Source organism: Hydractinia symbiolongicarpus, chromosome 12 (assembly GCF_029227915.1).
Source record: "Hydractinia symbiolongicarpus strain clone_291-10 chromosome 12, HSymV2.1, whole genome shotgun sequence".
NCBI classification, from domain to species: domain Eukaryota; kingdom Metazoa; phylum Cnidaria; class Hydrozoa; order Anthoathecata; family Hydractiniidae; genus Hydractinia; species Hydractinia symbiolongicarpus.
In genome coordinates this window covers 5,386,851-5,401,306 of record NC_079886.1, presented here as the reverse complement: position 1 = coordinate 5,401,306, position 14,456 = coordinate 5,386,851, and the positions used below count along the sequence as shown (strand labels likewise).

The window sequence follows — 14,456 nt, the reverse complement described above, 5'->3', positions numbered from 1 at the left end:
CGAACGGTTCTATGCTACTCGCCAACGGTGGTTCTACTCGCCAATTCACTTGAAATCGAACTGATGAAAACATTCCGACGAATTTTGCCGTTCTATGTCTAGACTTCTATTCCTCGCGTATTTGGTCATATTGCTGAAAAGCGGGACGTGGATCAGGTGTGTCACCAGTTGAATTTGTGATCTTTCAACCTTTCAGGGCAGCTTGGAACGATACAGCGGGAGGATCAGGAGATTGTGCGTCATATCGAAGATCAAATATTTGTACAAACACGGTGAAAGCTTTCAACGATGATTCTGGATTGTTTCGTGTTGACAAGGTTAATAGCTGTGATCGAGGCTCGATAATTGTCTTCGTCGCCAATTATTGCATCTTAGCTTCAAAGAGCCCTAACCAAAATAAATTAATAAAAATCTAGCTAAAAGTAAACAAAATAAATACTAAGAATATGAACTAGTAAATACGATATCTGGATACGAATAGCTTCGTATGCCATATCCGCAGGACTCCTACAAGGTATAGCTACCGACGTTGAGGCAAGAATAGAACACAAGTGGCTATAGTAAGTATGATAAAATGCCACTTCCGATCGATGAAAACAAGACGAGCGTAGGCCTGATGAAATAGGAATTAGCGGGGATAAGATTGAATTTGTTACATCGATTACAAAACTATATGCCAATAGGTATTGTGACAGCGAGGGAGATAGAAAGTGCAAGGGGGTTAATAAAAATGTGTTGTCAAAAAATCCATGACTACAAGAGGTGCCTTGAATATGCAGAAGAACGTTTTGTCTGTCATACATGCTAACAAAAGTTAAATCGAAACACGCAAAGATAATGTACAACATAAAGTCTACATGTCAAAACAATGTTAAATCTAAAGGTAATTGACAACTGATGAAAACGTGCATCAAATGTCTTGATGGCTACAGATCGTCGAGCGAACGTACCAAATGGAAACGAAAAATCTAGATGCAAAGGCTGCGGAGGTTGTGAAATATTCCAGTATGATACGAGAAGATTCTAATACAAACAATGTGGGATTGTCGAATATGCAAGCATGCTAAACAAAAGCAACAATTCTATGTGAAATGCTTTTGGACACCTCAGGCGTACTGTTAGCAATCAGGCAAAAACATAACATCGTAATGTGGAGGAATGAGAAACTCAGTTGTACAAAGTACCTTAGATGCTATATAAAAACATGAAACATTAAAGTTCAGTTCGTTCCAGGAGTTGTTGAAGAATTGTGGTTTCGAATGTCGTGTTTATCATAGAATACATGTAAGGAAAATATTAGGCTTCATCACTTGATAAAGTAGCCAAGAGGCTGTTCTACATTTATCAATGCGCTAGCATTTTCGGGGACTAATTTCCTGTTCAGTGGACACTCTGGACATAAAGAAGAAGAATGCAAAAGACTTGACAAAGCTATTAAACATTTACAGACTGTCTAAACACAATGGGTAAAGGATAGACAAGCAAGGCTCGATTGGTTTTTAGAAGTAAAGGAAAAGCATATACAACCAGGTAAAGATGTAGATGAACTCGCGAGAGCATAGCATAGATACAATTAATCACATTCCACAGCTCTCTAACTATGGCAGGCGAAAAAGCTAACAAACTTCTTGCTGCGGACAGTAAGAGGTCACGGTAAGAAGTTGGTTATGTCATCAACTACTATGACTTCGACGTATGCGTGGACCAGAAAGGACTGATTATACACATGCATCAGTTAGCACATGCCACATAACGAAGCCTATGGCGACACCTACATGTATGTACAGTTGTCGATGTTGCTTTTAGGTATAAGGTAACAAGACTTTGAGGACAAATGCTGCAGATGTTGGTGAGATGATAAAAAGAAATTTATAAGTAGGTCCTCTGCGATATAACAGGGTTTCCAAGTCTAAATTTAAGTTGAATGTGACAAAACTCTTGAAGGGTAAGGGTGTAGAGCATTTGTTGAAAGGATAAGATCCTTTTCGAATAGACTCTTCAAGTCACAAGATGTACCCACTGCTAGTCATTGACAAGGATATAGTATATGGGTGAAATAGTCTGAACATTACCAAAACAGAGATGATCGACATGAAGCCTTTAAAAGCCAGAAAGCTCGATGAGGTGCCTTTGCCAGAGGAGTACTCAGAAAATCCTTTAGCAGTATTACCTCAACCTGCTACAAATTGGGGAGGAGCACGGCGATCAGAAAAGCCGTGCGATATATGAATATTAGAGTAGGAAAACATTTATATACATTAATCTCCAAAAATTTTGGACGTTTTTATTTTGGGACAAATGTTTTTATTTTGGTCAAAATATCAAAGTGTCCGAACATTTTTGGATCTGAATTTTTTATTTTCCGAATTTTTTACTTCACTTAAAAAACCTTTTGTCTTTTAAAAATGGGAATTGTTTTTTACATAATTTGTTACGAAAGGTTATTTTCGGACTAGATATCCATATTTTTTTCTGATATAACACACTTGTTACAATTTTATGGCTAAAATACTATTATCTTTCACCAAAAATATTCAGCCTCAACATTTCCTCCTTAAAATAAAATTCATGAATAATTAATTACTTTTGCCGAATATAGTTTGAGTCTACGCGCTTGCGAAATTGTACAGAAAGAAATGACGTAATTATTAAAGGAAAACGTTAATAATAACAAAGATGGCGCATTATGTAGAAATTTAAGACGATCTTCATTATGCTACACTGCACGAGCTTTAACTTTCGATAGAATTTTCGTTGTACTTTAAAATTTTCAGGCATGCTTGGTTAATCATGCAGCCATAATACGGTGTGCGGAAATCTTTTTATTTGGAATATTTTTCTTTTAACAGCGTTCGATGCAGCAGGGGGTGCTAACAAAGAATGTTTTTTTAAAAAAACGCTATTGTTAAAAAGTATGAATGGACAAAAAAACTCCGCATACCGTTTTAACAGGGTTAACCCAAGTTTCATTTAAAAACAGAAGCTGGTGAAAAATAACGAGATTGTAAAAAGTTGGAGCTCGTAGAACCCGATTTTTTTCTTGTTTATAATACATTTTTAAATAGAAATTTCTGCTGACTCGGCAATTTTATTGTTAAGTTAAAATTATTTTATTATGTATTAAGGCCTATATCGTAAAGACTCGATTAAGGGGGCTTAATCGAGACAAATAATTTGAACGTGTTTTTTATTCTTTATTCTTTAAGCAATAATAACGAATTACAAAATATCGACATCACAATCATCCTCGTCACCTTCTTCATCCTCATGCAGCCGCTTGCATTTTGTCGTTCTCGTCAGGAACAAACGGATTCTTTTCTGTCACATTCATGAATTCTAGCTGTTCTTTCAGCATGGCAAGACCATCGCTACAGGGTTTGCCTTCTTTAAAACAGGAGATTTTGTAACAAGAATTGTATTTCTTTAGAGCTCCTTTCACCTCTACCTACATAACTTAGTATACCAAAATCACTGGGATTTGAATAAGCGCCCGGTCTTAGGTCCAGAGGGGGCGCTTATTTGAGGGGAGGAGGGCGCTTATAAAATATTTTTCATTTTAGGGGGGGGGGCTTATTCGAGGGCAGCGCTTATTTGAGGGGGCGCTTAATCGAGTCTTTACTGTATTTTTAGAAAACTAGTCGTTTGCCCGTGGAAAAGTCCACGGGTTCGCCCGTCGCAGCTAAGCTACCATTTTGCGTGACTGCCATAAAAGGGTTACTGTCACCTTATGTGTAACAACTATTTTGTCGTAGTCACAAAAAAAACGATGTCTGTATCTTCATCTGACTCGTACTCCTCAAAACCTACTATATTGACGTTAAAAGTTTCAATTTTCGGTATTTCGTAGTTTTGATAGATTTAATTCTTCAACCTGTCCAAATATCTTTTTTGTCATCTTGAATTTTATAAGTTATGGGGGTTTTATTTCCAATCCACCTTTCGGACTCGCAGAAAGACGGTACTTTTCACACTTAACCTTTGCTTCTACTGTGGCGTCACGATCCAAAAAAATAAATTTATGAATCTTGAAATATCTATAGGAATGTGCCCAACAATGTCAGGTAGAAGGTGAGAATTTGATTTTCTTGTCAAAGCAATCGAATATGAGTCGAATATGCAGTTGGTCTCCTTTTTATCTTCAACGACCATTGGATTTGAGTATAAATGAAATCGCGAAGAAAATCCGCATTAAAAAAGTTTAGTGATTGGTTGGCTAAGGAGGAAGGCGAAGACGTATACAAGATCGATCTTACCACTACGCTCACCATGAAACCATAAAAGTTAAACATTTGCCCCAAAAATTTTAAACAACTGCTAAAAATTTTGCATGGGGTAATAAATGGTCAAAATTTAACAATTTGCTTGATGAAATAAAAAGCAATTTCCATGCAAATTGTTTGTGTTGTTTTAAGTCCTAAATATACTTTGTCAGAGAAGTAGCTAAACTTTGTTTAAAGCAAAGTGTAAAAATCATTTGTTGATAAAAATAAGTGTAGTATGCTAAAGAATGGTGAATAATGGCTGGCGCATGTTATTCGTCACAAGACAAAAATGTTGGCAGATGAGCTTAAAGTTTAAAGTTCGTCGCCACAAATAATGATCTCGGCTATTTCTATATTAGATTTATGCAATTTGAACTTTTCAATATATACAATGTTCACTAACAACAACGGATTTGGGATCTTAGGTTATTTAGTTAAATCCAAACTCTTAAGCTGCGCAGATTGTTGCTAACGTCAGCGTTTTCTATATAGCGCGGGAATTTTTTTCCCTGCACTGTAGGCAGTATTATTTTACCCGTTGGCAGTATCCATGGATTTTTTTATTTTTCATCGGGAACCCATTCTTTTGACGCGCTAGGATGTTTGTGCCGCAAATGCACGTGGAAACTTTAAACTTGACTAAATAAAGGAACAATACAGAATAGACTGTGGAAAAGCTATCAAGTACGCAGTAAAAGTAGCAGGTAAGTTGTTTCTAACTTGCGTAATACTTGCACTATAATTTTTTTGTGACCAAAATTTTTTTAATTTTTACATTATTTAGCATCATGTCTGAAAAAAATGTTGATTTCAGTGTTGGTGAGTGGAAACATTGATATTTTTTTCGTGTAGCTACTTGATTTAATTCTTTGTGCGATCATAAAAATTATTGATTCACTGATTTGTTTTCAATGAAGAAAATATATCTTTTAAACTTTTGTTTTAGCAGCTGACAGCTGACAGCGAAAAAGCGAAAAATAGCAAGATAAACGGATTTTATTTGTTCTATCGTGAAACAGTGGTAGGTACATTTTCCTTCAGTCTTACACGCATCCCTATTTATCAACTTTTTTTTTTTTTTTTTTTTGTTAACAGACTTATATTGATGCATGAAGCAACCATTGCGAATGATGCACCACCTGAACTTGCGAAAATGAGAAAAATCGGATCTGGAAGATGGAAGGCACTTGACAATGCTACGAGAAAGGTAAAGGGAAGAGGTTCGGGGACGAGGTTGGGAAGGTTACATACGTTATTTCATTTCTATTTTTCATGTTTGAATCGATATAAGCAATTGAGACCACTTCAGTGCGTTCGAATTTGTCTGATTTTGATTTAGTGTCTGGTTTCATACTGTCTAGCTTTGTCTGTTAAAAAAATACAGAATTTCGCAAAAGAAATTTCTTTGTAGAAATGGAACAATAAAGGACAGAGGATGCGAGAAGAGAAGGACTGTGGTCAAATTGATGAAAATGTGAGAGGTCCTTCGTATGGCAAAATGGATATACTTATCACAAGAAAGAATTGTGGAACATATTTGTGACATTTGCCAGAAGGAATTTGGAAACAAAATTTCTTTAAAAAAAACAAAAGAAGATACATGAGACTGTAAAGAATTAATTAGATGGTTGTGAGTCCATTCTATTTCCAATAAACAATTACTATCATTGGGTTTTTGTATTCCAATACCAAACTGAATAGACAATCGGTGTTTTTAAATCTTTGACTTGGATTATATTTCGTTTTTACCTTACTGTTCATAGTTCCTTGGTATTGCGTGTTGTGATGACATCTTTAATATGCATATTTCCTATACAAACTTTTTCGCCAGGATATTTCGGAGCAACTCTCCTCAAATTTTTCACAGATCCTTTCACACTAACAATCTTTACTTCATTTACATCGAATGGAAGAATATCTGCTACTGTGGCTTTCAGTTTATCTGTGTTCTCCACATTTATAAATCTTAAACAATGTAGAGATTTATAAGTACAAATGAACAACACAAGCAGAGAACAAGCAGAGAACAAGCAGAGAACAAGCAGAGAACAAGCAGAACAGAGTGTGTCTTCCTTACTCCGTTGAACACATTTTCTTTTAGGTAGTTTATGTAAGCAATACAATACTTATATTCCACAGTGAAGAAAAAAAGACGTTTATCAAAGTAAAGTAAAAATGTAAACACCGCTCTTCATTGCTTTACCGCCATCTTTATTTGATTTTTTCGGCTATTTACCCTGGATACTGCCAACAGATAAAATGATACTGCCCGCGGTTAATGATGCTGCCTACGGTGTAGGGAAAAAGATTCGCTTCGGCACTTCGTGGCACATTACGTGGATTATTCCGTAACTATTGCATGTTAAAAAATGAGACTAGCGCGTTCTAAACACTGTTTTGCGTGCCTACGCATATGCAGATGTTGCCGTCTGCGGAGTTTGTGTAGCTTTAAAAAGTGCATAAAAATCTTCCGTTTCGCAAAATTTTTTGTCACTGACGTAGCGCAGATCTAGAATCCTATAACTTCTCGGATGTTCAAGCCGTACATACACGCAGCCAAGTTTTGAATGTTAACCTTACTTTTACTCTCTTCTGAATAGCTGATTATAGTTTCCTCTTCGTCTACAAGTTTCGTATTTAGGCGTTCATGAGGGTACCATAGTAAAAGTTGAATCTTGCGTATTCGAAGGTTCTTGGGTCAACCTGTACAGAATTGTGTTAATGCCACAAACTATATTTTATGTTATCCAAAACAGAATTGACAGGACGCGAAATTTCCCTCGGTTAATGACCTACTGTTTTCCTGTCTTCGGCACATGTTGTGATTGCAAAACATCAAATAAACTGTCCATTTTAGCATGGGATTTGAGCGTCTTATTTTTATGGGTAGTTCTTTTTTTTGCTTCCTTATTTGTATTTTTATTAGTCAATAAACCTATGGAAAAAGCCACTTGGGTAGAACAATGGAAAAAATCAGCCATTTGATTTTTGATGACGTCACCAACGACCCGCCGCTACACAAAAAAATAAAACACTGATCTAGAGAATGTATATGATCAAGTGCTTTTGACGAACGGTTGAAGAGATTCGGAGTTTAACGTCAGTCTCGAAACAGGTAGGTGGGTTGATGCAGCTTTTGGAAATATGCCTAATTCTGGTTCCAGGTGATCCCTTGTTATCCAGGTGGAAGATGACATCAGTTATTTTCACCCGTTTTCAAGTTATCTAGCTTTGTGTAAACTTGAATGCGCAATGCAATCACTTCGCCAATGGTAATGTTACTCACGTCAAACTAGTGTACTTTAATGTCAACAAATAGCTAATTTATCGGCAAACAAATGAGACACGAAACATTTTTTACATTATTATAGGCGATATTTCAATAAACAGTTTTTTTTGTTCAAATTAATCCTAAAATAAAGAATCCGTATAAAGTCTGTTCTTAATAAAAATTTACACAAACAAAACAAGAATTGCCGCTTGCAAATTTTATTAGACGTAATACGTTTGAAAAAAAAAATATAATAAATATATAAAAGAAACAAAACATAACAATCTACAAAAAAAATAAAAATTATTTAAAGGTGTGGCATAAGAAAACATTATAGTCATTTCTTCTTTAAAAACACATTCAAACAGATAATGTGTTAATCCGTTACCTCTTCGCAACAAATATTCTTGAGTGTGAATCCCTTTTAGCCAAATACAAGCAAATAACACCAAAACAAAAAACAACCCAATAAGCATATACCCGTAAATCACATTAGCAGAATTAACTAACCCCGTTTCTTTGAGCTCAAAAAAATAGCTGTGTCTACTCCAAAGTAAGAAACCATATTTACTTCACACCAACCTTCAAGAAATGAAATTTCAACCCTTAAAAGAACATGTTTTAGAAGTTATTACAAAAATGGGTAAGACGAAAGAAGGTAAGGGGAGAGGCTGTTTGGGCCCCCGCTCTAAGCCTGAATAGAGTTACGCAAATATTTCTTGATTACTCGTTACAATATTCTTAATTTAAGTGTTGATATTTTTCAACTCTTTTGTAAGACGGATTGTAGAGGATGTAGGCTACCAGCATAGCAAACAAACCAATACACACACCAAGGGCGTTTCCCACGTTAGCAGCAGCTGGAAAATCACTGTAGTTGAATACTTTTCTAAAGAACAATAATCGCGATAGTTACCAGTTCCATCTTTTTATTTAAAAAAATAACTTTATTAAAAAAAAAAAAAAAAAAAAAATCAGGAAGCCAAATTTTCTTCAAAAAAGTTCATTAAAAAAACACTACCACAGATTTTTGCAGACTGTTGGATATCTTGCATTTTAATACGTAATAATTGTTGGCAATAGCAACAGCAGAAAATTGAAAAAAGAAAAAAAAGATATACTTACTTCATAAACAGCATTTTTTCGGTAATTCCTGATATGCAAGACACAACTGCTAGCACTAAGATAATCCCACCAAAATAAACATGTATCTTCAGGTACAACCGTCTGTTTTCGTCATTAAATTTCGGATACAAGAAACCAAGACAACCAACTACAAGCTGAAAATCATAAAATAAAGATTTTAGACACTGACCTCTGAACAACATACTAGTTGGAATATTTTTTAAAGTAGAATCTTTGCGATATTTTTTTATCTACTTTGTTGTGACAAGCGAAATCCAGTGAATTTTTCCGCGGGTCAACAAAAAGACTCTTCTCTATATTATTGTGTGTCATACCGGCTGATGTTGTGCTAACCAAGACCGAAATCTTTGCGCAAAAGATGAAAAATGCGATATATATTTTTGCCGACTTTGTGATCACGCGCATGTATTAAACCAATCTATGTATGTAAAAAATGGTTCACCTTTACTAAACACCCGTCTTTATGTCACAATTAATGTTTTTGCTATGATGGGGGAACAACAGGCCATAACACGTGTTTTTTTATGTTAACTAAAGTTGCGAAAAAGTTATTTTTTGTAAAAAATATATTACACCCAAAATCTGTATTGGTGTGACCGCTTGACTGGATTTGTCACATACTGTATATACTTGTGCTAAAGCACTCCATCCCTATGTTTGACATGGTTACTTCCACTTTAGCACTCATACTGGTGTCACACACTTACTGGTGGCGTATCTGGCGTTTCGACGCCAATTCCTCCATCTAATCTCTTACTTAATATCCATATTTTAACCAAATCGCTACTTTGTGCTGAAGATGCACTACATAGATATGTTTGAAATGTGTAAGATGGAGTAATTTTAATTTGTAAACAAAAGATGACAGCGATTCCCTAAGATTTTCTCACACATTAACTAATGAATAGTTTATTAAAACAAAGCCATATTATAAAACTTAAAAACAATAGATACAAACAACACAAAAGAAATACCTGGCAAGAAAAAAGAACAACAGTTCCAATACCAAACCAGCTATGTAAACTGTACATGTTAGGTATATTGGAATTGTTATGGAAAGTAAACACAGCATACAACCCCAAGACAGAAAAAATGAATGCAGCTACATGAAGCACACCATGGATTATTTTAACAGTGAATTTATTGGTGAAGCGTAAAACACGGTATATAACAGCAGCTAGAGAAACATGGTTTAAAAAATAAATAAAATAACAAATCATCCTAAAGCGATATTATATATATATATATCCTTAATGCAACTGTGCATACTTACAATTTCCAAACATTACCACCAGTCCAAGCACCATAAATAAAGGGTGATAGTTGAACAAATGTGTGCTTGTTGTGTCCCACTCCAAACCGCCTAAATATTTTACTGTCCAAACCAGTACTAAAACCATACACAACAAACCAAGAAATTCTAAGATGATCACCAGAACATAAAATGTTGTTTTCCCTTCTGAGTTATCATCAATGTTGTCTTCCTTCATGGGGGCAGGTGTAGTGTCCTGGTTGTCAACTTGAGTTTCACAAACTTCCATTATATTGACAAATGTTATACTTTAACATATATTCTCTAAAATGTGAATGGTCAAATATACACATCACATTATAATGCAATAAAATCTTCTTAATTTTGTGAATGGTTTCCACATTTTTATACTGATTGTAGTCATCCTCCTGTTTTGTTATTTAAAAACGAGTTAGAAATTCAAAACCTGCTAAAGGAGTGGATTTTTAAGCCAAAATATTGGATTTTTTTTAAAAACACTTCCTGTTAAATTAATTAATTTCCTGTGAAAGTTTTTTATTTTTTCTCTTTTCCAGATTAAATATTTTTTTTCATTTGTCAAATTTAATCCTGATAAATTTACTATCCAACAAATTTTCTTCCTGCCTAAATTTCACTAAGTAACTCTTTATTCCTGATAATTCCCGACATTTTTACAAAATTCCTTGCATATTCTTCATTTTTTTTAAATTATTCGGATTGGAACAGATTCATAATGGTATTCAAATAAAGCTTGTATTTTACCATTTATTGAATTTGTAAAGGTTTAATTTTTTAAAAAGGAAGTTGGAGAGTTGGAAGTCGGAATGTTAGCAGGTTTATATATTATTGCCAGTAATCGACTAAAATATGGCTTTCCGTACCATTTTCGATTATTTAGTTAATAATAATAATAATAATAATAATAATAATAAATATTTAAAGTGGCTAGCCCAGAAAATCACAAAAACCTATAGTTAGTGGATTGTTTCCACTGGGGGCCACTAGAACAAAAAAGAAACAAAAAATGATAAACCTTAGACTGCCTCAGCTCAATCAAACATAGTAACATTTATAATCTGTGAAAATTGAAAAGAAAAAGAATACAAAAACAAAAAGTTAAAAAGTGATCTCCATTAGAATTTGCCAAATACATTAGAGATGGAAGTCTTAAACGAAAGCAGACTTCCATCACAGGTCACTTGGTCTGGAAGATTATTCCACACTTTTGCAGCTCTAAATGGGAAGGCTTTTTTGCCAAATTCCGTGTTGACCAAGGGAAGTGTGAACCTGTTTTTTTGAAGCTCCTCTTGTTTGATGATTATGACAGTTTTTTGTCAATAGGAATTTTGAGCGCATGTAATCAGGAGCAATGTGATTCATGGCTTTGAAAACTAATATGGCATCATTTTTGATGAGTAAATTATTCATTGAATATTCCCTCTCTTTCCCAAGAAAGGTACGGACACATTTTAATCGTTTTTCTAGTTTTCCCAATCTACCTTGGGTGGCACAAGCCCATGCCGAGGAGCAGTAGTTGAAATATGGCATGACAAGTGCATTAATTAAAAGGTTTTTTGTGTGAGGTGTTAAACAGGATGCAATGGTTCTAATTTTAGAATATTTAATTAGTATTTTTCTATTTATGTCATTAATGTGCTTTTCCCATTGCATTTTTTGATCAAATGTTACCCCAAGATATTTAACTTTTTCGCTCCTCTTCAAAGGAATACCCATATAGTTGATAGTTTTGTTCTCAACTTTTTTTAACTGGCTGTGGTTGCCGAAAAAGATTGTTTCAGTTTTGTCCGTATTAATAGTCATTTTGTTATTAATCAGCCAGAGGTCGACTTGCGAAAGTTCTAACTCGACCTGGGAGACAAGGGTATCCAAGTTTTTATGAGACGAAATAATTATTGTATCATCCGCATATAGATGGTGGTAGTTTGAATTGATGACAGATTTTAAGTCATCAATATACAAAAGAAAGAGCAGGGGCCCCAACACAGATCCCTGCGGCACCCCAAAAGCGTCTTCATGAAGCAGATCTGATCCTGTGTCGTTTACAAGAGTCAGCTGCATTCGGTCCGTTAAGTAGGACTCGAACCAGTCAAAGGCAGCATCTCTGATGCCAAAACACCATAGTTTTTTTAACAAAATTTTATGTTCAAACCAAGTTCGAAATTGACACGAAACCTGACTTTTTTCTTGTTTTCATTTAATGAAAACTAAAAACCGGGTCTGTTTTTCTTTCTTTTCTTGCACATGCCGAGCAGACATCTGAGAACTAGAACGCAAGTACACCTTAGCATCATTCTATTTACTTAAAATATGGGGAAACTGATTTTATGAGACATAGCTCTACAAAAATGATGTTTCGTGAATAAGGGGTCCATTTCAAACATTTTCTTAAAATATAGACAGTGTGAAATCTCACGCAAAAAAAATTGTCAGGAAAAAAAACTTAAGTTATGGAAATGTTTATTGTTCTGGATGTAAAATTAAAACATATCATGCCACAAATTGTCTAGCTAGCCTATACTAATCATATGTGTACGTTTAAATTTATGAGATTCTAATTTTAATGCAAACTTCTATGTTCACTAAAAACAATGCATAGCTATGCCATGTATAAGTCTGCCATATTTCCATTTTCACTGGTACCAAAACTTTTCACAAAATTTACAGAATAAAAAACAAACCTATATTATTATGAAACTGCACAGGGTAGAGAATGTGTGCTCTACTTGACAGATCTTCTTTAACCAGCTTTACCAATTGAGACATAAATCATGTGACTAGGATGTTTCAGCCGATTTGTTTTTACTTGACCCTGCGCTAATACTCTCGCTGTTAACTCAGTTTTTTTAATTGTTTTGAGGAATGATGTACAGTCCAAACCATAAAGTTATGCCATGTTGGCGACAGAGCTTTTTGCTTAAATCACTTTAAGGATAGTAATATGCTAGCTATATACAAGTTTAATATTTAAATTTTACAAGAACAGCCTTAATACTTGTTGAGACACAAGTTTAAGCATAGACTAGTTTCTATCTGAGGTGTGTTTTATAATGTCCCTCAGACCTCACGTGCAAATCCACACGCAAAAGAATGCAGGCAATAAGCCGTGGACAAGCTCATTCCAATTTTTTGACCTTGAATGTAGTTTAGATTTAGAACATATATCAGTGAAAAGACTGTATTTTATTGCCTGTCGATTTTTTTAGATTTTTCCACATATAGATGACTTGCCAATGTTTACAAAATTTAAAAAGTTTGCGGGTTTTTTGCACATGCACAAGCATTTCTGTAGGCAGAAAATATAAATAACAGGCCACAATAATCAAAGAAATCATCCAAAAAAGAAATATTCGCTCAAAATTAGGGAAATTTAAGAAGAATATAGTTAAAGTTAAATTCTAGTTCCTGTCCATTGTTCTCAAAATGAAATCAAAACAACTTATACGTCACGCGGAAAGTACACAGTTACATAGTGAAAATTCTGGTCAAAACATAAACATTGCAGATCGTGTATTGGTTGACTTCGGTCCAGGCAGTTGCTTCGCTAGCTATGTAGTAGTTGCTACGTTTAGGAGGTTACCACCCAAACCCCAGCCTGCGCAGAAGACCTATCTTTACCTGTCTGTATAGCAGAAATAACATGCTAAAGTTATATATACCTAATGTAAAAACTAGCTTTATCGTTTTCACAATGAATGTCAATTCGTCTCTTTCGCCTTTGTCCCTTTCTTTTCCATGGAAGACGGTAGCTGGAAAACACAATAGGTCTCTTTTAGTGGAAGACACATGCGCAGGTGCTTTAAGGAAAACAAAAGAAAAATTTATTTCATGAAATTTCCGTGCAATATACCAACTCATTGAGCTCCATCCTTGGGCCCTTTCGGGCCGAACATCCTCTAAGTAGCGCTGGATTACAAAAAATTGGAAATTGTTGCACCTTTTTTTGAAAAACTATATACCACGCATTTTTTAATGAAGGGTATCCCTCACTTACTTAATTTTACGTACCTAATTTTTCGGCTAAGTCCTTGTTGCAAATTTAAAAACGTATTTCGTTTTAACACGGGCCAATAATGTATTTATTTTGTAGACAATATATTTCGAAAATTAAATTTTTATCACCAGCTCTAAAAACAAGATATAAACAGTTAAAACCGTTGTAAAAAAAACTATCACTACATCACAAACATCCCACACAAAAAACGTGTCATAACCACACAAAAAGAATCTGTAAAAAATTAAGAAATCGTAAAAAGTTAAAAAGTAAGAACTCCCGAAAGGGGCACGAAAAGAATCCTATTAAATTTTTATTCTTAGTGGACAGCTTCTATACTCGTCCTTTGTGTTCCGATTCGGCCTAAAAGTCTCAATTAACAACGCTTCTAAGGTCATTAGATTATGCACAGACTTATTTAAACAACCAATTATTTTGACGTCATCCATTGTTACTTCACAACCACCACACTCACGAAAGTGACTCACTACG

General features: G+C 34.7%; 1 protein-coding gene across 1 annotated transcript; it reads right to left on the bottom strand.

Annotated features, from left to right (window-relative positions):
- Positions 1 to 7,735: 7,735 nt before the first annotated feature.
- On the bottom strand, positions 7,736 to 13,807 carry LOC130621648 (lysosomal membrane ascorbate-dependent ferrireductase CYB561A3-like). The gene is made up of 5 exons (XM_057436975.1): positions 13,630 to 13,807; positions 9,953 to 10,255; positions 9,654 to 9,856; positions 8,659 to 8,813; positions 7,736 to 8,422 (listed from the first exon to the last, which is right to left on the bottom strand). The coding sequence occupies exons 2-5, from the start codon at positions 10,218 to 10,220 to the stop codon at positions 8,275 to 8,277; spliced, it is 774 nt and encodes a 257-aa protein (XP_057292958.1). The 5' UTR covers positions 10,221 to 10,255; positions 13,630 to 13,807; the 3' UTR covers positions 7,736 to 8,274.
- Between the last annotated feature and the right edge of the window lie 649 nt (positions 13,808 to 14,456).